The 24,502-nt window shown below is 46.9% G+C and overlaps 1 protein-coding gene across 3 annotated transcripts in view; it reads left to right on the plus strand.

Annotated features, from left to right (window-relative positions):
- ARPC2 (actin related protein 2/3 complex subunit 2) overlaps window positions 1-24,502 on the plus strand; it is a 308,635-nt gene that overhangs the window by 268,026 nt on the left and 16,107 nt on the right. For all 3 annotated transcript variants that reach the window (XM_048868778.2, XM_048868779.2, XM_075117701.1), the window contains exons 2-7: window positions 6,782-6,881; window positions 17,321-17,355; window positions 18,535-18,647; window positions 21,960-22,005; window positions 22,662-22,848; window positions 23,422-23,515. In XM_048868778.2, the coding sequence (XP_048724735.1) occupies window positions 6,808-6,881; window positions 17,321-17,355; window positions 18,535-18,647; window positions 21,960-22,005; window positions 22,662-22,848; window positions 23,422-23,515 (549 nt within the window). In that variant the 5' untranslated portion in view covers window positions 6,782-6,807. The remainder of the gene's footprint in view (window positions 1-6,781; window positions 6,882-17,320; window positions 17,356-18,534; window positions 18,648-21,959; window positions 22,006-22,661; window positions 22,849-23,421; window positions 23,516-24,502) is intronic.

The following is a 24,502-nucleotide window of genomic DNA, read 5'->3' on the forward strand; positions in this document are numbered from 1 at the left end:
AATTGGGGGGCTGGGGAAGCAGGTGGTAAAAAGTAAAAGGACAGAGGGAAAGAGACGACTGAACAATGAAAAAACGGAAATGAACATTTTCAGGGATTAACTGATACCAGGGTCAGAACCAAACTTTGACCTCCTCTTAAAGGGCCAGCTCTTCCAGTGACAGTACCCTGGGCATCTATCTTGACCCCAGATCTGGCACTCAGTTTAACCCTGGGCCTATGAGCGTAAATCCCTTGGCTCAGGATCTGATTGGAGATGGTTCTACTGCATTGCTGGGTTTTATGAGCATAGCTGCTATGAGTCACAGCTGCTTGGACGGGGGTTGAAATCAGAGCCACAGAAACAAAGGGGAAGGCTCTTGAATAAACAGGAGCTGATATCTGATGGGAGCAGGAAGAGGAGGGTGAAGCGTCTGCCAAGTAGAAAAGAAAAACAACCCACAAAAGCAGCTGTGCACCCAGTCACTGTGAGTTCGGGGCCTGATCTGCCCTTTGCCGGCCCTGGGCTCTGAGTGGGTAGGAATATACGAACAAGGCAAAACCCAGGAAAAGGTCAATTTCACCCTTTATGGTGGACAGTGCTAGCCCCGCCCCCTGCAAAACCTCAGTCCCGCCCCCTGTATAAAGTCAGACCCTCCCTCATTCACCATTCAGCGCCAGAGAGGCCAATGACTGAATGGGACAGAGGGACTGGACTGCCCGCTCCACTCCAGAGTGGGTCACCCCAGGTCCCTGGGCAGGGCAATGTATAGGGGAAGCTGGAGCGCTCTGGGTATCCCCTGCCGAGGGATAATAGAGGGCTCCAGTCTCCAGGGCTGTTCACCAGGTTGCGAAAAGAAGGCAGGTCTTGTCCATGATGCTGAACAGGGGAGGGAGATGGGGCCTTTAATACCGGACTGGAAGGATCTTCCTTATGATGGGTAAACACTCAGGTCCCCCAATTCTTCCTTCCGTCTCCCACACCCAGACTGATGTGCATGTTGATTTCAGTGCATCAGGAGCACTGGGGGCGGGGACTCCCCCCCCCCCGTGATGGACTGTGCCCCAGGATTCACACCCTACACACTTTTGTAATAATCTTTGTACAGACCAGGCCTGGGGAGGTATCACTTGAAACCGAATACCTCGCTGGTCAATAACACCATGAGAAAACGTGCGTAGCCACATTCCGTGTAAAGTTATGAACATAAGCCGAAACCAGACGGAAGCGTGTTTCCCGAGCAAGTCTGGGCAGTGGGTAAGTTGGTTTGTCCGAGACAAGGGACAATCTGACACCTCTAGCCAGGTGTTATCAAAGCTGGTGGCCCATCACTAAGGCTACGTTTTAGTCATGGGTATTTTTAATAAATAAATTTATTTAAATAAATAAATTTTTTTGGAACTGAGACCCATGGGTCTCAGTCCAGCTGCTTGTAGGCCGTTGCTGACTTCACTACGGATACTAGATGGCAGGCCCTGTAGAAAAGACAAGCCTCGATGGACCACTGGAGAGTGAACCCGTCTAAGCCAGTGGTTCCTAAACTGGGGTTTGTGAATCCCTGGGGGTTCGCGAAATGTTACACAGGGTTCTTGGGAAAAATTTCCCTAATGGCGGACGGAGCTGTCCCTAGGGACCCCAGGCAGCACGGGGCCAACAGCCCGGAGCCCCTGGACTTCCAAGAGCTAAGCAGACCAAAGCAAGCATATCCATCACACTGAGGAGATTTAAACTTCAAGACTCCTTATAAGAAATGGAAAGGGAGGGGGACATTTTTTGCTGTTTTTAAAATTAAATAGGCAGCTCGTATTGCTTTTAAAATTATGACAAAGAACAAGTTTAAGCTTTGTGGCAACGTGCGTCGTTTGCCTGGACTGCTCAAGACCTGACTGCGTGTGTAGGAGGAACTCCTTGAGTTGGCTTCTTAAATCCCTTCCTGCTGATCCACATCTGATACCCCTTGACGAAACACAGGAGCCTTGTCTTGTAACAGGCTGATTCAAAGTGATACAAGCTACAAAAGATCTTGGAAGAGTCTTGCCGTTTTAATAATGTAATAAAAATACTGTAATGATGAATAATAATTAATAATGAATAGTGTGTAATAAGCATGTCATAAAAACAAATATATTATTGTTATATTTCCAAGATCACTGCTTTTATAATTTATACTCAGGTAAAGGAGAAAATCCCTGGAAATATTCATTTTTAGGTGGGGGTTTGTGAGACTTGACATTTTAGTGAAAGGGGTTCACAGGTTGTTAATGTTTGGGAACCACTGCTCTAAGCTCAGGAGCCTCAGGGCAGGGGCAAGGGACTCTGGTGGGATGGGTTGGGGAAGCTTGAGCCCTGCCGCTTGGCCATAGTGCCCCTGTCCTGTAGATTAACAAACTTGACTCTTGATGATCCAAGTTGATGATCCAGCCCATTGCCCTGCAACACAATTCACATCCTGCTCTCCTCGGCCCCTCCTAGCTTTGAAATTTTTCCCATAAAGAACTTGTGGTCTTTAAGTGCCAAATTCCAAACAAAGCTTTTAACACGTAAAGGTAACAAGATGCAGAGGAATGTTCTCGTCCACGTGCAATCACCACCCAGGTCTCTGCCAGCCCTTAACTGGCAGAGGAAGGACGACTCCACCTGTTTGCTTATTAGGGAGGGTTAGTTTACTGGGGTGGGGAAGTCTCTGCACCCAGATTTGTGCTTCCTGATGTGTGTCTTTTTGTTGCAATGTCCTGTCAGATGCAGATTTATACATGAAAATAAAATAAAATACAAAATAGATTCCAAAGTCCTCAGGAGTTGGCATCTCAGTGTTCAAATTGCGCATCGGAACTCCTAGGGGCGGCAGCAGGGGCAGGGTTCTAGATGAGATCTCAATTTTCCCAAGGCCACCCTTGTAGGATGACTTCCGTGGGAGTTACTTGAACCCTTGGGAGAATGACTTTGGAATAGGAAAGTATAAATGGGAGCTACTTATTATTGGTCACACGATTGCTTGAGCTGCATGCGAAGGCAACTGCTCCATGCAGAGCTCGCCAGAGACCCCCTATCGGCACGTTGCCACATTCTGTGCGCACAAAGGGCGTGTTGTGTGCTGCCCAGCCAGTGATGTGTATCTGGGAGCCATGCACCCTCGTGGGTTTGTGGGCGCTCACCTGGATTCTGTGCATTAGATGCACAAATGAGCAGTACAGATAACACACAAAGTGCAATCACTGTACTAAAGTGAACTGTACACTGGGGATACTAACGGAGTCTGTGTGGGACTCACTGGTTTGATGAGTCCCACCTACACGTTAATGGCTATTTCATATAAGAGGACAAATTTCTATGACTTGCCTGCTCAGAGTTACTCTTTTTGATCAAATGGTAGGTGCTGGCAGTCCTGGGTTCAACCCACACCATCTCCTGATTCAAATCTCTCTAGGAACATATTTATCATGATCCCCACAGTAAATGCGTCAACACTTACATTCCTACTTTTTACTGACAATTATTTTCCATGTAGCTAAATGAAACAAAAGATCTATTACCTGGATCCCTAGAGTACTTGGCAATCAGGGCACCCAGGTGGTTTCTTTGCACACGAGCGATGCTTGTGTGCTTGTACCGATTCTGTGCACACCAGCAGGTGGCAAGCGTTAGTGAAGTTTGTGTTTTTTGTGTGTGCAGCAATGCAGACTGTACTCTCTGCACACAAACAGGTAATTTGCATTACTGTGGATCCCGCACAGTTTACTGGTGGATCCCATGGTCTGTGCCCTCGGGTAGATTCTGTGCACAATCAGATTCTTGGTGCAGGACTCGTGTACTCATCCCATGCACTAATGCAAATGCACTCATCCCATGCACGAATGCAAGCCCATGCAGGACTTGTGCACAGATCCCATGCACTAATGCAGACCCTGCGTGCTTAATTGTGATGCTATACAAAAAAGAACTGGTGCACTATTTGGGATTCTGTGCACACAAGCAGATGTGTGCACTAATGTGGATCCTGTGTGCTATTTGGGATCCTATGCACACACAGAGATCCTATGTCCACAAGCAGATCCCACGCACTAATGTGGATCCTGTAGGCTAATTAGGATCATGCGCAAGCAAGCCCATCCCATGCACTAATGCAGATCCTGTAGGCTAACTGGGATATCATGCACACAAGCCAATCCCATGCATTAATGTGGATGATAAGAACAGCCATAGTGGGTCAGACAAATGGTCCATCTAGCCAGGGGTGAAAGTAAGTCTAGGGACTTACGGGTACGGGGCTGGAAGGGGGCTGGCTCTGGCCCCCAGAAGGGGCGGGGCCTGGGGCAGAAGGGGCGGGGCTGGGGAGGTCAGAGCCAGCCCTGGCCCACCCTGTACCGGCAAGTGCCTCCTTCTGCCTCCCCAGGGTAACAGCAGCAGCCGGGGGCTCCGGCAGCGGTTTAAAGGGCCCTGGGCGGTAGCGGCGGCCAGAGACCTGGGCCCTTTAAATCGTCCCCGGAGCCCCGTCCCCGCTTCCCCAGTGCTCCGGCGGCAAGGCTCTGGGGACGGGGCTCCGGCCGCCACTACCGCCCCGGGCCCTTTAAATCGCCACCCCAGACCCGCTGCTGCTACCCCAGGGCTCCAGCAGCGGGGCTGTGGCAACAATTTAAAGGGCCGGGGGCTCTAGCCCACTATCGTGTCTTCCAACAGTGGCCAGGGCCAGGTGCCCCAGAGGGAATGAACAGAACAGGGAATCATCCAGTGATCCATCCCCTGTCACCATTCCCAGCTTCTGGCAGTCAGAAACTAGGGACCCTCAGAGCAGGGGGTTGCCTCCCTGACCATCTTGGCTAATAACCATTGATGGACCTATCCGCCATGAATTTATCTAGTTCTTTCTGGAACCCTGTTATAATTTTGGACTTCACACCATTCCCTGGCAATGAGTTCCACAGGTTGACTGTGCATTGGGTGAAGAACTACTTCCTTAGGTTTCTTTTAAGCCTGCTGCCTATTAAATCATTAGGTGACACCTGGCTCATGTGTTTTGAGAAGGAGTAAATAACACTTCCCTATACACTTTCTCCACACCAGTCATGATTTTATAGACCTCTATCATATCCCCCCCTTAGTCATCTCTTTTCCAAGCTGAAAAGTCCCACTTTTTTAAATCTCTCCTCATATGGAGAATGTTCCACCCCCTCATCACTTTTGTTGCCCTTCTTTGCACCTTTTCCCATTCTAATATATCTTTTTGAGATGGGGTGACAAAAACTACACTCAGCATTCAAGATGTGGGTGTCGATTTATACAGAGGCAATGTGATATATTCTGTCTTATCTATCCCTTTCCTAATGGTTCCTAACATTCTGTTCATTTTGACTGGTGCTGCACATTGAGTAGATGTTTTCAGAGAACTATCCACAACGACTCCAAGATCTCTTTCTTTATTAGTGATAACAGCTAATTTAGATTCCATCATTTTATATGTACAGTTGGGTTTACATTTTCCAATGTGCATTACTTTGCATTTATCAACACTGAACTTCATGTGCCATGTAGTTGCCTGATCACCAAGTTTTGTCAGATCCCTTTGTAACAATTCATAGTCAGTTTTGGACTTAATTATCTTGACTAAGTTTCTATCATCTGCAAATTTTGCCATCTCACTCTTTATCCCTTTTCCCAGATCATTTATGAATACGTTGAACAGCACTCCTCCCAATACAGTTCTCTGGGGGATACCAGTATTACCCTCTCTCCATTCTGAAAACTGACCATTTATTCCTTCCTACCCTTCATTTTCTGTCTTTTAACCAGTTACTGATCCATGAAAGGACCTTCCCTCTAACCTCATGACAGATTACTTTGCTTAAGAGCCTTTGGTGAGGGACCTTCTCAAAGGCTTTCTGAACATACAAGTACACAGTATCCACTGGATCACTCTTGTCCACGTTTCTGGCCCGCACCCCCGGAAAAGATTTGAATAGACTGGATCCTGCACAAGCCCATCCCCTGCACTAATCACGCTCCTGTAGGCTAACTCAGACCCCATGCACTAATTTGGACACTGAAGGCTAACGTGGATCCCGTGCACACCAGCCCATCCTGTGCACTAATTTGGATTGTGTAGGCTAACGTGGATCCCGTGCACTAATTCGGATCCTGTAGCTAACCGGAAGCCTGTGCATTAATTCGGATTCTGAAGGCTAACGTGGATCCCGTGCACTAATTCGGATCTGGTAGCGAACCGGGAGCCTGTGCACTAATTCGGATCCTGTAGCTAACCGGGAGCCTGTGCATTAATTCGGACCCTGTAGCTACCCGGGAGCCTGTGCATTAATTCGGATTCTGAAGGCTAACGTGGATCCCGTGCACTAATTCGGATCCTGTAGCTAACCGGGAGCCTGTGCACTAATTCGGATCGTGTAGGCTAACGTGGATCCCGGGAGCCTGTGCACTAATTCGGATCGTGTAGGCTAACGTGGATCCCGGGAGCCTGTGCACTAATTCGGATCGTGTAGGCTAACGTGGATCCCGGGAGCCTGTGCCCTAATTCGGATTCTGAAGGCTAACGTGGATCCCGCGCGCACCAGCCCGACTCCCCCCCACGCGCACGAGCGGCACGCCCCTACCGGCCGCAGAGCCGCGCGCACCTGCCCGCCCCCGGGCGGAAGTGACGGCGGCGGGGGCGGGGCACAGAGCGGAAGCGGCGGCGCAGGCTCGGGCGGGTCCCCGGTGCGCGCAGCGGGCTCGGCTCCCTCCCCGGCCTCGGTCCCTGAGACCCCCCGCCCGCCCCGCCCCGCCCCGGCCCGGCCCGGCCCGGCCCCGGCCCCGGCCCCGGCCCCCCGCGGCCCCGCCATGATCCTGCTCGAGGTCAACAACCGCATCATCGAGGAGACGCTGGCGCTCAAGTTCGAGGGCGCGGCCGCCGGGTGAGGGGGCGGAAGCGGGGCCCGGGGGGGGGCTCGGGGGGCCCCGGGGGGGGGCCGGGGGGGGCCCGGAGCAGCCCCGGGGGGCCGGCGGGGGAGGCTCGGGCGGAGCCGGGGGCAGACACGCCGCCCGCCCGGGGTGCGGCACTTCCGCAGCCGCTGGGGCCGCACCCTCCCCGGGGGTGGGTGCCGGGCAGGCGCCGCCCCCTCCCTGGGCCCCGGGCCGAGCCCTGCCGGGCGGGGAAGGGCGGCGGCGGCCCGGGGCCCGGCCCGGCGCGGGGGAACCGGCCCCTCTCGGGCCCAGCAGTGGCTCAGCTCCGGCCCCCCCCCCGCTCCAGGGGCGGTTCTGGGGGGGGAGCGGGTGGGTCTCAGCCGGGCAGCCCAAGTGCCCCCTGCCCCCAGTTACCTGAGCAGCGGCCCCTGTGTCAGGACATGGGGAGATCCTGCCCGCAGGCAGCAAGGGCACCTCTAGGCCCGCTCTGCGGGTGGGGAGACAGGGGGGTGGTTTGTACGGAAACGGTGTTCCCGGTGCGGGTGCAGTTATGCCAGCGTAAAGGTGCTTATTCAGGGATCGCTTTAGCCCCCTTCCCGCTAAAGGGGAATCCGCTAAACCGGTAGGAGCGCTTTTGTGTTGGTGTAACGGCATCCGCGTCTGGGGGTTTGTGCTGCGTTATACTGGTATGGTTAAAGCCGTGCGACGCTGGTGTGTCGACCAGGCCCTGCAAAACCAGTGTTTGCACAGAAGGCATTGGGGTTATCTCTGAAGTGTACTTCCTCTCCTAGTGGGGTGGAGTTGCCAGCCCCCGTTCTGCACACTCACTGTGCATCATGCAGGAACACTGGACAGGCCCCGTGTCAGGCTTGGGGGAAGGGACCCATTCTCATGCCTCTTCCACTTCTTATCTATTACTCTAAGGTTTCTTTGAAGAGATTTGCCTTGTGTGTGCAGAATAGTGGTAACCTGTGCAAAATGAGACTTGCTTCTTCCTACTTCCCCCCAGCTTTCAGACATTGAATAGACCCTTACAAACTGACATGCTCGTCTTTCATCCTTGTCCACTTGTGATAAAATAGGAATCTGAATAGCCACCTAGCTTTGATCAATCCCTGATTAGTTTCGGTAGGCTGAGCTGTAGCTCACGAAAGCTTATGCTCAAATAAGTTTGTTAGTCTCTAAGGTGCCACAAGTCCTCCTTTTCTTTTTGCGGATACAGACTGACACGGCTGCTACTCTGAAACCTGCCATTAGTTCTAAACAAATCACCTTTCTCCTTACAAGCGTCTAATGCAAAGAGTCTTGCCAAGACATGGCAACCACATTATACACACAGCCCTCAGCTGACCCTGTTAAAGCGCAGCTCTTGCCTGGCCTGTATAGAGCAAAATATTGTGTGTTAGAGGTTGTCTCTTGCAAAGTTTCTCATTTGTCATGAGGCTTCATACTGAGGAGCTCTTCCTGTTGGAGGAAGCTTGGAGGACATGACACTGTTTTTATCTAATAAAGCTCTTACAGTTGAGGTAGCAAAGTACTGCCTTCAGAAATTCTGGTTTCAGAGTAGCAGCCGTGTTAGACTGTATCCGCAAAAAGAACAGGAGGACTTGTGGCACCTTAGAGACTAACCAATTTATTTGAGCATAAGCAAATTCTGTTGCTTCATACCACTAAAATCACCATGTTGCTCGTTCTGTAACAGTTGCCGGCCTGCAGATTTCCATTCTACTCTGCATTGTCCATACTTCCATGCAATACCAGCTGTTTCTGGATTGGTTCTACTTATCTCAGAGACTTGGTTTGCTGATGTGGTGTCTGCCTTTATAATAATCTAAACACTGCTTTTATGTTTTTAAAAATGAGTCAAATAGGCTTTATTTCTGTATAATCTTTGACCCTTTGTCATGGTGATATAAGAGAAGAAGTTGTAACTTCTGCATTTTTTCCTAGCGCTCTTGTCCAGGCAAGCACAGGGTCAAGACAAGGATCTGAAACATGCAGGGATGTATTTTTCAAGCTGTCATATTTCTCATAAGTCATATGGAGTGGGTTTCAGTCTATGCCTTTATTAATTTGAGATCTCAAAATGTGTTCCATTATTATTATTCCATCAAAGTCAAACCACAACTCTGGTGTGTATCCTTTTGGACAATGAATGATTGTCCACAATGATATTTTAAGACCTTTGGTGGCATTTGCTTTATGCCATTTTATCTATGATTTTTTCGGGGTACATCTTAGGAACCATTGCAGGATTGTCATGATGAGGGCAAAATCATGGGAATTCAGGAACAACTCAGGTCTGGACATCTTACTTGAAATAATCATCATTTGCCCCCTTTAGTCCAAATAACTTGAATTGAGCAAGTGTGTGGTGAGAACGGACAGCCTTGAACATACACGCTATCATAGAGGCAGTTACGTTTAATGTTTAGAACACAGGATTGGGAGTCAGGAGGCATGAGCTGTAGTTCCAGCTTTGCCACTGACTTGTTATATGACCTTCATCATGACACTTAACTTAGCTCTGTTTTCCCAGATGTAGAACAGGGATGAGATCCACCTTGTGTAAAACTTTCAAAACCTCAGATAAAAGATACTTTGCACTTTTATAGAATTATATTAGAACGTCTGAAATCCAGCGTAACTCCCGTTTAAGATCAGTTTATAACATCATTGGTGTACATAGCTGGGCTGCAAGATCCCTGCTCTGAGAAATGTACTGTGTAGAGGTGTGATCCTGCAGAATGTGAATTCCATTTACTCCTGTGGAAATTAGCAATGTGATAGGCATCTTAAAAGACAGATTAATAACACTTTACAGGATAGGGCCATATATGTTTCTTTAAAAGGAATCTTTCCTTTCCTGTGGAGGATTTAAATTCTTGCTAAGAATTTACTGATCTGGTTTCATATATTGCTGAGTTCTTCGTTCTGTCTCCCACTCGAACCATGAGAGCTGCCAAGTTGAATGAGGTTCTTGATGGTTCATTGCATCCACCCGCCAGTATGCAAGAATCCCAGAATGTCAAGTCCTGGGTGTTCTTTACAAAGAAAAACCCATGAAAGTGACGGATTGTATGATTCCTTTGGCAGCCATGACAAAAATGCAGCCATACCATCTTTAATGGTGGGTTTATAGAGCCTTTAAAGCTGTAGCCACACAATTTATTGCCCTTATTACTTCATACATGTCACTTTAACTCTTTTGTTGCGGGGCACTGCTGCATCTTCTGCAGCAGAACACTTCAGCATTTTTGCCCTGCAGTGAGAAAGCAGCCCTGGGAGTAAAAGTGGTTACTGTTAACTATTTGCATTTGTCCTCTCGCCTTTAAAATGGTTTTAGAGCTATGGGAACTCTGCAGGATGTCGTGGTTGCGAGTTTGTCTCAGGCGTGCTTCTGTTGAACAGTTTAGTTTAAGTCATCTTAGTTTTATTGTCTTAAATCGTTTTAGCTGGAATTGCAGTAGAACCGGGTTGTCTGATTTGGGTAACCTATCCGTTTAGAATGTAAGCTTCTCCAGGCATGCATCAGGTCTTGAACAGCACCGAGCGCACTCTTGGTGGTTAATACAGGAATATGTGGGTGCTAGCCCGAGGACTAAACGTGTAGCCAAAGGTAGATATAAAATTGATGGCTTAGATCCCCATGCTGTCCAGGGAAGGCTTGCAATAGGTGACCGGCAAGTGGATTTTTTTAATCCTGGACTTAACATAACTATTGGTTCTCTCATGAAGTCCCACAGCAGGCAGCACTAGGCCAGCAAGGTGAATGCTTGCAGCGTGTCTGCTGCAAACCAGAAAGGAAGTGCGTCTGGGTCTGGTGCTCTGTGTGATGGAGCAAGGCTCCAGATACGTGCGGCTGCGTTTCTTTGGCTGCGCTGTGTCCCAGTACTCTTAATACACTGAACTTCCATCGTGCCTTTCAGCCGAGGAGCTCAGAGCATTTTGTGAACAAGTCGCACGCCAGGTTCATATCTCCACCTTATAAATGAGGGGAAATGCTAGGGTGGAGAGGTCATGTGGCCAAGGTCAGAGAGTGGTAGAACTAGCAATAGAATTCAGAGCACCTGACTCCCAGGCCCCTGCTCTAACCAGTAGACCATGCCTCCTTGCTTTGATCCTTCCCTAGGTGTAATGCAGGTCACTGTAAACTGTATCAGGCCTCATGAGATGCTATCTTATCCCTCTTGGGTAAACCTGTACATAGACGCCAATGATTACAAAGTGATGCTCTGTCCTTTAAGGAAGCGGTTCTCAACCGGTGGTCTGTGGCCCCCTGAGGATCCATGACCCCTTTCAGGGGGTTGGTGGGGCCCCACCGCTGGAACCCCAAACCCCAGTGAAGCCTCAAACACACCCTCCTCTCCCCACTACAGGGCTGAAGCCCCATCTCTGGCACCTTCCGGTGGGGCTGAAGCTGGGAGTGGCGCAGGGCTGAAACCCTGAGCTCCGCTTCCCTCTCTGAAGTCAGTGGCAGGGAGCTAAAACCCTAAGCTCTTTCCCACTGAAGCTGGGAGCAGTGGGGCTGAAGCCCTGAGCCCAAAGGGAGAGTTCAGGGGGCATGAGGGTGTTGCCCCCTCCCCAAACTGCTGTGCCTTACCCAGAGTGGGGCAGTCCTGGGAGCAGCTCCACCCCCCACACCTCCCTCAGCTCTCACCCTCTGGCCAGATCCTAGACGGGAAGCTGGAGCCAGACAGTGAGGGGCAGCTACTCCTCTGGCTGGTGGTGCCATGGAGTGGGCAGCCGTGGCATTTGCCCATCTGCTGCTGGCACCTGGGTTTGCAGCTGTTCCTCAGTTCCCTTTGACTGCTCCCGCAGCTGGTCAGAGTTACCCAGGTGGGGACCCGGTTCTGGGGCCAGCAGAGCCCTCGTGGAGCAGCCATTGGCACACAGCCCCAGGCAGTGGATGGCCCGCTGAGATGAGTTAGGAGGTGGAGGTGGCGCTCCCTCCCTGGACCCTGCTGTGTGGAGCTGGCCCGAGCCCCGCTGGCCCTTGCCCCCCCAAAATAGAAGTCAAACCACGCCTATGCCCAAGGGTCCCATCCCTGGCTGGAGCCCTGAGTCATCCCACTGCCGGGCCTTGGACTTTTATAGCATGTTGAGGGGGGCCTCAGAAAGGAAAAGGCTGAGACCCTCTGGTGTAAGTCTTTGCGCTTTGAAGTAGTTTATATTTATCCTTTGAAGCTGGAGATTAGAATACCTGTGCGTTGCTCTGCCTGGACCCTTGCGGGCCTCCGCGGCTTGGTCCAGGCATTTGAATCGTGAGCCACGATCCTCTGTGCCATTACTGGCCAGGTCTGCATTTGCACGTGCTCTTGATTAATATAGAAGATGAGGACAGTTGGAACAAGCTTTATAATTATATCTTTCCTCTCTTTTTAAAAATTAATTATTGTTACATAGGGCTGCGAACGTTTGTAGGCTGAGTAATGAAGCTGAGGAACTTGGCAGTGGTCCGAGTCAAAACTGAGGAAGTGCTGTCAGATGAGGGTTTGCTGTTACGTGCCTGTTGGAAACTGCAGATCTTCTTGAAGCTATAGTTCTGCTAGGGGTGACAAATCTGATTTGGACTTCAACATACATTAAGTGGAGTTAATGTATCATGCTTATAGATGAGCCAATGTAATAATCTTCTAGGTAAACCCAGTTGAGGTAGGCAAGAATGGTGGGAGGAAGTGGAGCAGGAAGAAATTGTACCTGCCAGAACCCTTTTTGTATTCTTGCATCTAAGTACAGAGCAGATGTTCCTGATGGGGGATTTAGTGAGTATTTGATTGCATATATGTGGTTTGGACTTGATTAATATTCACGTTGTTGGGAAATGGACAACTGCCTTTCGTAGGAACTGCAGCCATCTTAGGTTCAGGGTTCAGACAGATTTGTCAATCAGGTCTGTCTTGTATTTAGAGTTGGTAACAAAAGGGGAGCTGATAGAATTATTTTGTGGTATGGGACCTTTTTTTAGGTCCCATACCACAAAATAATTCTACTTTTAGGACAGGATGTAGCAAAAAGAAAAGATTGTTATATTTTTGGTGAATTTGGGTTGTAAGAAATTTGAGGTAGCAACATAGGGATAAAGAGGAGCTCATTATTCACTGTAGCAGAAGACGATGTACTGTTCGAAACCTTATGGTTGTGGAAAAACCTAGACAAGCTGACACCAGAGGGAGCTGTGTTGGGGATAAGTGAACTCCAGTTCAGTGCCAAATTGAGTAAACCTGATTTTGAGGAACATGGTTCCACAATTTTAAGAGCTTCAGCGGGCAATGCATGTATACAGGCACAGGAAGGGAAAGCTGATGGTGGAAGAGCAGGATGCAGAGAAAGAAGGTCTTGGGTGGATGATGTAGTATTCTCCATGGATCAAAAGGACTATTCATCCACAAAGAAATGAGCAGAGGGTTGTAGGGACTGGGCTTCCATGGTTGCAAACCTCCAGTAATGGAGATTCCACATAAGAAGAATAAGGTTTCACAGTGCAGGCCACTTGGATATATACAAACCAATATGCAAACAGAGCTTGCAGTGATACTGTAGGTACTATACTGCTAGCTCTTGTAGTTGTGAATTTAAAGGAATCCCTTACTTAAGCAGTGTGATGTATTTAAATGTAAAAAGAAAAGGAGGACTTGTGGCACCTTAGAGACTAACAAATTTATTAGAGCATAAGCTTTCGTGAGCTACAGCTCACTTCATCGGATGCATGCAGTGGAAAATATAGTGGGGAGATCTATATACACAGAGAACTTGAAACAATGGGTGTTACCATACAGACTGTAACAAGAGTGATCAGGAAAGGTGAGCTATTGGGGCTGGGGGGTGAGAACCTTTTGTAGTGATAATCAAGGTGGGCCATTTCCAGCAGTTGACAAGAACTGTAGAAGGGGAAATAAACAAGGGGAAATAGTTTTACTTTGTGTAATGACACATCCACTCCCAGTCTTTATTCAAGCCTAAGTTAATTGTATCCAGTCCGCTCTCCTGCTGGTAATAGCTCACCTTTCCTGATCACTCTTGTTACAGTCTGTATGGTAACACCCATTGTTTCATGTTCTCTGTGTATATAAAATCTCCCCACTATATTTTCCACTGAATGCATCCAATGAAGTGAACTGTAACTCACAAAAGCTTATGCTCTAATAAATTTGTTAGTCTCTAAGGTGCCACAAGTCCTCCTTTTCTTTTTATGGATACAGACTAACACGGCTGCTACTCTGAAACCTGTCATTTAAATGTAAGAATCTAAAAGGAGCTTTTATAATGGATTTTGCCAGCAATCTGCAGGATAAATGCCGTGTGCACCTCATCATCTGTTGACTAGGACTAGTGATCCCAGCTACTTCACCTGTTGTATTTGGAGCCCATTTTAAACCGATAGTGTTGTGTGTGAGCACTTCCATTCCAATACCCTGTTTCCAGTTGCTTGTACATTTCTGAAACTTTTAGCTGTGGGGCTGAAATTTTTTTAGGCTTGATCTCTTTAAGTTGAAATCTGGCAGGGAAACTCGTTGAGAAATGCCTGTGAGTATTTCTTTTTCTACAGCCGTTTAAGGCGAGGTGCAAAGTAAATGGGTAGGGGCTCTACTCCCTTAAGCAAAGTCTTTGCCTTGTTCACTGCACATATGGTGTATAACATACTTTCCTGGACTCTGGTCCAGCACGCACAAGAGTAGCATAGAGTAGCAGGAGACGTTGCGCTTACAGGTGCGGTTCTAGAAAATGCTATTTCTCTGAGCGCGGCAGGTGGTGTGTGATCATGTAATTAGAAACGGCTGTATTACCTGCGTATGAGAGGGCAGAGTTAAGGGTGCACAAGCAACCTTAACTTGTGTATTTCCTGACTCTAGGGTGTTTAACTGTACCACCTTAAAGTTCCCTACCTGGGACTTTTGCTGAAATATTTCTAGTCCGCACTATCTTTTAAATTTGAGTGAATGTAATGCTCACAAAAACAAACTGATGCACCCTGCATTCCTTTCCCCCATGCCTTATTACTGCTCTATCCCTCTGCATTACTCCCCATCAAAGAATACCCTAGTCATGGCTGTGGGGTCAACAAAATACTTTGGGGGAGGTGCTGTGCACATTATTCACGATATTTTGCTCCTGGCCACGAGGACCCCTTTGCTATTATGTTCATGGACCCCCCTTGAGGAGCACCACCCTGCCAGTCACCTTACATTGTGTGGTGAGTTGATACGCACCAGTGGAAGTTCTGTTTATCTGCTGTGGGCTGATACCCAGGAGCAGAGATTAATTTGATGTGATTTGGGAACTGCTCCCTACTCCAGAGCAAAAGTTATAATATAGAAGCAACTTCCCAAGACCCAGCTGGGAGCAGAGATTAGCGAGAGAGATCAGCAAGTAATAGTGATTTTTAAACTAAAAGATCTGCCCCAAGGCCACTTACATCACTTCTTCCAATTGCTGGGTTATCTTTGCTGCTGCAGCAGTGCAAAAGATTGAGACTCTCCGGTTTTGTAGTGAAGGAGGCTATTGCCTTTCACAGCTGTTGACTTACAGAAAGTAGTGATGTCTCATCTTCCTGCCAGTGCTAATACCAGTGAGGGCTGGATAAGCCCACCAAATCCACTTGCCCATAGGCCTTAGCCGCAGGATAAGTGCCTCTCCTGCCCCAGCAAAGCAATTATATGAGTTACACTCAGCCCTAATGTTAATGCCTTTCATTGCATCAGTCTTGCTGTATGTCTGTGCTGAATTTGGCACACCTTGCTGCATTCCTGGGTCTCCACAGCAGTGTCTGAAATGGAGCTGTCTGCAAACAGAGCAGATGGCAGGGCAAAGCAGTGGCTTTTATCGTGCAAAAAACCCATTAACGTTGTTCGGTTCTGAAACAAGGTGATGAAGACACATCCCAAGCCACTGCTCCCCCTCCAGCCTCTGTGTAATTTCCCTGATATGCCAAGGTGTGCCTGGCATCTGCCAGTGTTGTTGCCTACAGTGAGCAAGATTCGACAAAAGGTCAAACATCTAGAGTGGGGTAGCCAGGTTGTGACCACGCACAATCTGAAAGACATGTCTGTGTAGATACCAGTTTGATTTATTTGCTGAATTGGGCCTTTTGCGTCATTCCTTTGATACATCTGGGTGAGGATGAAAGCCAAACACCTTCACTTAAGATTTCTTTGGTCCTAATATTTTAAGCAGTGTTTTTCCTAATATTATTTGCACCCATCCAGTAGTGGCTACTAGATTCTCTTTTTAAAATAAGCAGACATATACCACAAAAAGGGTAAACTGTCAATCCCCAAATTGTATGCAGTGTTGTTGTAGCCGTGTTGGTCCCAGGATATTGGAGAGACAAGGTGGGGGGAGTTAATATCTTTTATTGGGCCTACTTCTGTTGTCTAGAGCTCTGAGTAAGCTCGAAAGCTTGTCTCTCTGACCAGCGGAAGTTCTTTCAATAAGAGATACCAGCTCCCCCACCTCGTCTCTCTAATCTCCAAATCGTTTACCCTGTTTGTCCTCTAGAATTCCCTGCCCATACCTTACTGCTACCTTTGTATTTCTTCCCATCAGAGAATGCCATGTTAGTGGCTATGGTTTCAGCAACACCTCTCAGGATGCAGAGACAGCAGGCAAACCGCTTATCATGGATCATAGCAAGTTCATCCTTCATAAGCACTCAGTTCCATCAGAGTAGTTAGTGCCAGTTAACTCCAGCACCTGGAGAAATGCAACCTTTCAGGGCATTGTTGTTAAGCTTTTAAGCTTAGAGCATATGAAGGTAAAGTGAAATATTTTAAACGTCTGTATTTGTTTGGAATCCTAAATTACAAACAGAATGCCTGGATACAGTTTAAATTTATATGATGCGAAACACGTTTAAAAAGCTTCCTGTTCTATTCACCTACCAGGATCCAAGCTCAGAGGAAGGGTCTTTCTGCTAACACCTAAAGTACTGTACGGGCTGCAGTTCCCTACCATGCTTTACATGGTTATGATGATGTCCATGCTTACAGGGGGACCACTGACTCCGGAACTGTCATCTTGGGAGGCTAAAAATAAATACATTTTGTTTTTAAAATGCATTTCTTAGTAATGTTAAGTCTACTCATGCATTGTTAATTGATTAGGATCTCAGACTCCGATGGAGAATTCCGGTATCTATAAATAGGCTATGAATAATGTCATACTAAAATGGCAAGATTGTTTTCAAAAGCTGGGTATAGCGGTTGAGGTAAAATCATTGCTCACAGTGAGAGTGATGGAGAGATGGCAAAGTACAGAACTCTTGTCAGTAACATCTTTCCTAATTGAATAGTATTAGGGAGTTATACAGTTGGGGCTTTCAGAAAAAGCCACTTCTCCTAATCAGAAATGTGGCCATGTTGCTTTTTAAAACGAGTAAACCAATGTTTCTGTACAATTTTTAAGGGGGCTGTGATTTGATTTTTGACATCTGATGTTTCTTATTCCTTAGGAACAAACCAGAGGCAGTAGAAGTAACATTTGCAGGTATGGTTCACAAAATTTTTATCTCCTTTAAAAAATTCAAGCTTGTCTGGCCTGATGATCGCAGTGTTTGGTGTGCTCGAATTCACCTAGCACCATATGGAGAGATTTGTTTCATCGACTAACCTGTGCCTTTACGTGTATGTGCCACACGGTATATTTAGTAGGCGTTCCTCTTGACGGAATAATTTAAAGAAGTGTGCTTGGAATTCGTTAGGCTCTTTTCTCCATCCATCCTCCTCACCTGATGCACTAGCCGGTGACAATGAATTAAATGGTCACAGCACTTATAAAGTGAATGAACTAAATGGCTTTAACTTGTTTACCCTCTGTTTACCCAGGATGTTTCATGCCCACAATGGCATGTGTAATGAGGTATGTAGCACCCATCTGGATGCAGCAGATAGGAGTCTGATTTAGGATGATAGGTACTCAAATGTCCAAGATAAACTGAAAGCCTGTTCCCTGTAGCTTGGTCTCCAATGAGATGGGATTTGATTTGAAAACTACATAGCAAGTATTCATCATGCAGTTCAGATTTTCGATTCCAATTACCAGTTAGAGTTTTACTGCTCTGTGGAGAAACCCACCTTAAACAGAGCTTTTAAATTAAACAAAACAGAGGCCGTACAGTCCATTCTACCTTCTGAACCAAAGCGGGGAGCCTAGAAAGAAAACTGCCCAGGGAGACCGCTGCTGTACTACCTGCGTTCTGCTTGAGCACTTCCTGCTGCTCTTCTGGCTTTCGAATTCCCCACTGTCAGATATTTGTAGCCCACATGGTGCAAAGTGTGTCAGACGTCTGGATGCCAATGGCAACCCTCAAGCCAAGTGGAGAGACAAAAGTTAACTGCCTGAGAGAGCTTTTCGTCTCAATACGCTTGTATGGATTAAGGATGTGGCAAATTTGTCAGTGACAGTTGAAACAAGACTGGGCTAAACTTTAACTTGGGATACAAAGTTGTCAAAGATCATTATAGTCTTTGTTACTAATCTCCAGTATTCCTCCATAAAGTTAGCACTCTTTCCGTCATTACAGGCTACTGTGCTTGTGGGCCCAGTAATATGGGAGATCTTTATACCATACAGTTCCTATTTTGAAAAACTTTTACATTATGCAATGCTTTGGAACTAAGAAATTACATGAATTCCTAACCTCCCTCTCCTCTGCTTCCTTCCAAGATTTCGATGGAGTCCTTTATCATATTTCCAACCCCAATGGAGACAAGACAAAAGTGATGATCAGTATTTCTCTGAAATTCTACAAAGAGCTACAGGAGCATGGTGCAGATGAGGTGAGTGGCCACATTTCCGATTTTCCCTTTCTTCCTGGGATTCTAGGCCCTGATCACACACTTTCTGTTGTGCATACTTGACTACCATGAGGGGTCCCACTGACTACAATGGATCAAGATCCTACCGAGGCCCTGTGGATAAGAAAAGTGAAAAATTGCACCACGTAATAGACACCATGTTACTCCCATCGCCAACACAGAGTGGGCGCAATTCTGGAAGAACAGCCTAAATTCTGTTCCAATCGATATCTGATAAGTTCCAGTTACAGAGCCTTTGATCCTGATGAAAGCATGAGAGGTAGAAGAGCACAGCTGATTTTTCAGATTCCCCTAATGGTGTGTAGGGCAACAGAAGTTAGAAATACCCTCTTGTAAACTGAACTCACTTGCTAAGGAAGTCACGGTGTGAATAAATATGGAATCCCACAGTGCTGCTTTTCTCATTCTAACCACACTTTAAAGCAAATGAAAGGCTGCCTTTAACATGCACACGCCTTTATCTGCAGGCTGCACAGCCTCGTTCCGCTTTTGTAGCAGGTTTAGTTCCTGTTCAACTCTGCTTATGCTGCAGAGAGCCATTTATGGTAGAAAGAAAAGGCCTTTATGAACATCTGTGCATTGTGGTTGGATCTTGAAGCAGGAAGTATGAGTCAGTTCCTGAATTAGTTTTCAAATCTCCTCATGTTACCTAATGGGGTTCATGCCGTGTGTCTCAGCAGAGAGACATGCAGCACTTTACCTTTGGGTGTCTTTTGTTGGTTTTTCCTGTGAAATTAGGGGGAAATTTCTCAAGACTCTTGGAGTTACTTACACATGACTGGAAAGTGTCTCAAACCTAGAGAATTCCAACATGGGGAGAGTTTGAACAGTCAAACAGTGTTTGAATAAGTACGAGTGATTTGATTATCTTGTTACGGCCTTCTGTTGACATTGTTCATGAATACTAAGTTTGCTTAGCCATGGGATGCAGTGGGAACTTACTGGGAGCCAGAGGACCATGCTTAACCAGTATGTAAAGGAGCAGACTGACGCTGCCCTTCCCTTCAATACAGAAGGTACAGCCTGTGGAAACTACAGGTTCCCAGAAGCCTTGTCTGCATTTAACTTTTTATGCAAATCTCCCATCAGTGCAATCCACTAGTGATCACAACACTGGCAGCACTAGTGTAGACCAACTGCTAGCATTTTTACCCCATGTGGCTTAGAGCCGCTCTGAGCCAGGGCTACGCTTTCAGTGGTAAATATGCCAGACAAGCATTCTGACAATTGCATTACCACACTGGTGAGAGATTTTCACATAAAGTTCAGTGTAGACGCAGCTGGAGCATCATGTTCCATCTTCACCCAAGTAGCTATGTGGGATCTGTGGTCTCTGTGGGCCGTGCTTCCAGGTGGAAGGTTAGGGCCTCATTTCTGTTTCCCCCATTATAGAAAAGGAGTACTTGTGGCACCTTAGAGACTAACCAATTTATTTGAGCATAAGCTTTCGTGAGCTACAGCTCACTTCATCGGATTTATACAGTGGAAACTGCAGAAGACATTATATACACAGAGACCATGAAACAATACCTCCTCCCACCCCACTATACTGCTGGTAATAGCTTATCTAAAGTGATCACTCTCCTTACAATGTGTATGATAATCAAGTTGGGCCATTTCCAGCACAAATCCAGGTTTGTCTTCTGCAGTTTCCACAGTATGCATCCGATGAAGTGAGCTGTAGTTCACGAAAGCTTATGCTCAAATAAATTGGTTAGTCTCTAAGGTGCCACAAGTCCTCCTTTTCTTTTTGCGAATACAGACTAACACGGCTGTTACTCTGAATCCCCCAATATAGATTCTCAGTGTATTTCTTCATTAGAGGGAGAATTAAAATATTTTTAAAATACAAATATCCATGTTGGTTTCCAAATCGCTAACTAAATCCATCACGTGCTTGTACTTGGAAATGACAATTCCATTTTAAAATAAAATCATTTAAATTAATTTGTCTTTTGCACTGTGGAGAAGAGAAGATTTCGTGTCCCCTGCTGCAACTGATGGTCTCGCCAGCACCCTCGATGGCATGAGGAGTGCAGAATGGCCCTTCCCACCACAGCTTAAATATCTGTGTTGTCGTCAGCTATTGCTAGAGAGATGCTGATCACTGGATGTGGGTGTTGGCAGGCCAAAATCCCTTAATTCTTGATGCAAAGTCTGTTAGCAGACGGGGTCAGCTAAATGTCTGTTGTCTCCTGTCATGCAGAATCAGGGCCCCGTGCAGCAGGTGGCATAACGGGACCAACTTCTGCAGCAAGCACCCCTAAATTCAGCTGCAGATTAATTTATTCTGTTGCTATGAAATGCTTCTTGTTCCCAGCTCCCTCACAGACACACAGCTACAACTCAAAGGTGAAAATAGTCATTGATGTGAAATTCAGCACCAATTACTTTTGAAGATAGATTCTTTCACTATGCTGTCTAGGTGGCTCAGCTCCTGGGATGTTATCTAAGCTGCTTGGCACAGAACCTCCCTCCTCCAGCCCCATATGTGCCAGAGAATAGGGGCGAGGAAGGATTGGCTTGTAGCTGGCTTCAGTGGGTAATCTTCCCTCGGTGCTGCACTGTTCTTTAGCGTTTACACTTCTGGTGCTCTCCTTCCTCTCTGGTTGCCCAGCTCCTGCTGCCTGACCTATGGAACAGTGGAGGGATCATGCATTATAATCAGCTACCCCTGTGGGGAGCTGCAGGGCGAGGTATGGGTGCAGGCTGGTCCCAACAGGGCAGGGAGATAGAAAACAAAAACAAAAAGGTGAATTTTGCACCTTGGAATCATGGCATCCCCAAAGCCCAACTTGAGATGAAAGAGGCAGTTCACATCTTTTAGAGCTATTGTCTGCAGAGAGCCAGGCAGGTGTTACTGAATTGATTTACGCTTGGTTCAGGTTTTCAAGATTGTCTCTGCTACTGTAAAGACTAGACCTTTTTAAAAATGAAAGTTTTGATTGTGGACAGCAGTTCCGCACCAGAGTTCATGGCTGAGGAACCATAGTCTATGTGGGGGGCCTGTCCAGAGTATAGGTGGAAGCTAGTTCTGTAAAACATGGAAGCCTGAGACTAATTTTCAGTGAGGCCAGCGACAGGGTTGTTGAGGATCTAGCCTGCAAAAGTCCATAATTTGGGGTTCTGGCTGAAGACCAGACGTGGCCTAAACCAGTGTCCAGAAAGCTGAGGCAAAACCTTTGAAAAAAGGGAGAAGGTATTAGTGGGGGGGAAAGTGGGATGTGCTGCGAAGGAAAGACTGACACTGCTGATGTTTTGTCTGTTTCCTAGTTATTGAAGAGAGTGTATGGAAACTTCTTGGTAAATCCAGAAGCAGGTAAGCGTGAATATAATTACATTTTTTTTAAATGTGTGCAGACGGCAAAGGTGGCTCTCGTGCTGCTTTATAAATGAGGTTCAGATGAGCACTGCGCTTCGGCACCGTTGGGCTCTTAGTACAACTGAAAGGCATTTAAAACAAACAAAAAAAATCAAGGTGGGCTGGGTACAGCAGGGCAGCGTTTGTCTGCAGCACGGACCATAATTCTTGATTCCACCCCTGAGAACGCCTCCGTTCCTTACAATAGGGATTTTTGTTCTGTGTGATGAGACTGACAAGCATTTAATGAGATTCAGAAAACCATGGTTACTTGCAACAACCTCTCTTCCTACTCACACATTACAAAATTTAGGAGCAGGAACTACTGAGCCATTGTTTCTGCCTTTGAGATGGGGAAAGAAAGCTTAATCTTACCATGGCCTTGCTCTGAGTTCAGTTAGATGGCCGCTCCCTCCTCTGAGTTAGAAAGTGTCACGCTGACATTAGTGTGGTCCCACACCCTTTAGGGCTTCGGAAGGGGTGAGAAGAAGGAGACAACCTACAAGCTAATGTGGAAGGGTTTGCACAGTAGGATTTTGCCTCTGCAAGTGTCTAACGTCTCTTATTTAAGAAAGATTATAAATGGTTAAAGGTGGGTTAACCTCCCTCTCCAGGTTACAATGTCTCTTTGCTATATGACCTGGAGAACCTTCCTGCAGCCAAGGATTCCATTGTGCACCAAGCTGGCATGCTGAAGCGGAATTGCTTTGCCTCTGTCTTCGAGAAGTATTTCAAATGCCAGGAAGAGGGGAAGGATGGGGAGAAGAGAGCTGTCATCCATTACAGGGACGATGAGACGATGTAAGCATGCAGAGTGCATCCCCTGTCCTGCCGCTCCCACAGTGTTCATCAGCACAGGAAAGTTGTCAGGCAGTGTTTAAATCTGCTCCAGGCCTTTGTGTTCAAATGTGTAGGAAGTCCTGTGGTAAGCTGCGAAGTCCCCAGTGTTTTATGCGTTGGCTTGCTTATCCTTCAGCCTGTCAGTGGTGTGTAGCTAAGACAACGCTTGTCCATCTGACTGACAGAGGTTTAATACCCAATGACCTGTTAGTGACATCACCTTTTACTGTGGGGGACAATGGAGTTCAACTCTCGAATGCTGTGCCTGGTTCCCTGTGGAATGCTCAAGTTTCCAGGCCGAGGGGATTTGATATATTCCAGCAGCTGTCCCTGAGTATGGCCAGTATTTCTTGCAGTTACTACAGCTCGCTGCATGGAGCCCATCTTGTGACTTATCACAAGAATATGCTGACACAGATCACCTGGTGGCTGTGCCTCATTCATCTGGGTTGTATGTGGCAGCAGCAAACTGGTTTGCAAGTTCCAGATGTGAAGTTTTAAGCCTGTCCTCACAGTGGCTTGGTTTTCCTCCAGGTACGTTGAATCAAAGAAGGACCGCGTTACGGTTGTGTTCAGCACAGTATTTAAGGATGACGATGACGTGGTGATTGGAAAGGTGTTCATGCAGGTATGGAACCTGAAGGACATTGAGTTGTTTATAGGTGTTTATAAATGGCATAATCCAGAAATATACCCACTTCTTCTCAAAGTAGAATCACTGAACAAGTAGACTCTGAACTGAAGTGGCATCACTGGTGGCTTAATGCATTTAAATGCTTCACAGCAGTGTATTCAGAGCTCTACTGGATGGCCGTACCACATTAGTTAGCTTAGACAGTTTCTCTTCTCGTCTGGTCTGTCATGTTGGTGTCTTTAACTATTGAATTCCTTGCTGGCTTAACACAGTTGATCATATTACATATTGAATCTATTTCCCTAAGTTAAGTATCCTCACACCTTCTTGTCAACTCTCTAAATGGGCCATCTTGATTATCATGACAAAAGTTTTTTTTCTCCTGATGATAATAGCTCATCTTAGCTAGTTAGCCTCTCACAGTTCGTATGGCAACTTCCAACTTACCTGTATGTGTATATATATATCTTCTTACTATATGTTCCATTCTATGCATCCGATGAAGTGGGCTGTAGCCCACGAAAGCTTATGCTCTAATAAATTTGTTAGTCTCTAAGGTGCCACAAGTCCTCCTGTTCTTTACATATTTACGTAATTCCTTTAATCAAAGAATACTTCAGCATACACACGATTCCATTGAAATGCAGCCACCCATGGTGTAGGTTTCAGCAGTAGCCAGCTAGAAGTCAGCACGGTAGGGGAAGGTTGAATTTTGGCAAAGGACACCAGAGCAAACCTTTGTTAGTATGGGAAATGCCCTGGTGTCACTTTGTACCTGTATAGTAGACAGGACCATCCAAAAATGCATTATCTCTAAGCTGGTCCAGATCACAGTGCGGGGCTGGATATAGGGGCAGGCTACCACCTGGGGTGCTGGGGACGGGGAGAGGGGCTGTATTTGTTAGCGACAAAAGGGAAAATAGAACATTTGAAGTAAAATGTTTCAGGTATTCTATTATGTGGATTCGTTTTTTCACTAAC

The sequence above is a fragment of the Caretta caretta genome, chromosome 11, assembly GCF_965140235.1.
Source record: "Caretta caretta isolate rCarCar2 chromosome 11, rCarCar1.hap1, whole genome shotgun sequence".
Lineage (NCBI taxonomy): Eukaryota > Metazoa > Chordata > Testudines > Cheloniidae > Caretta > Caretta caretta.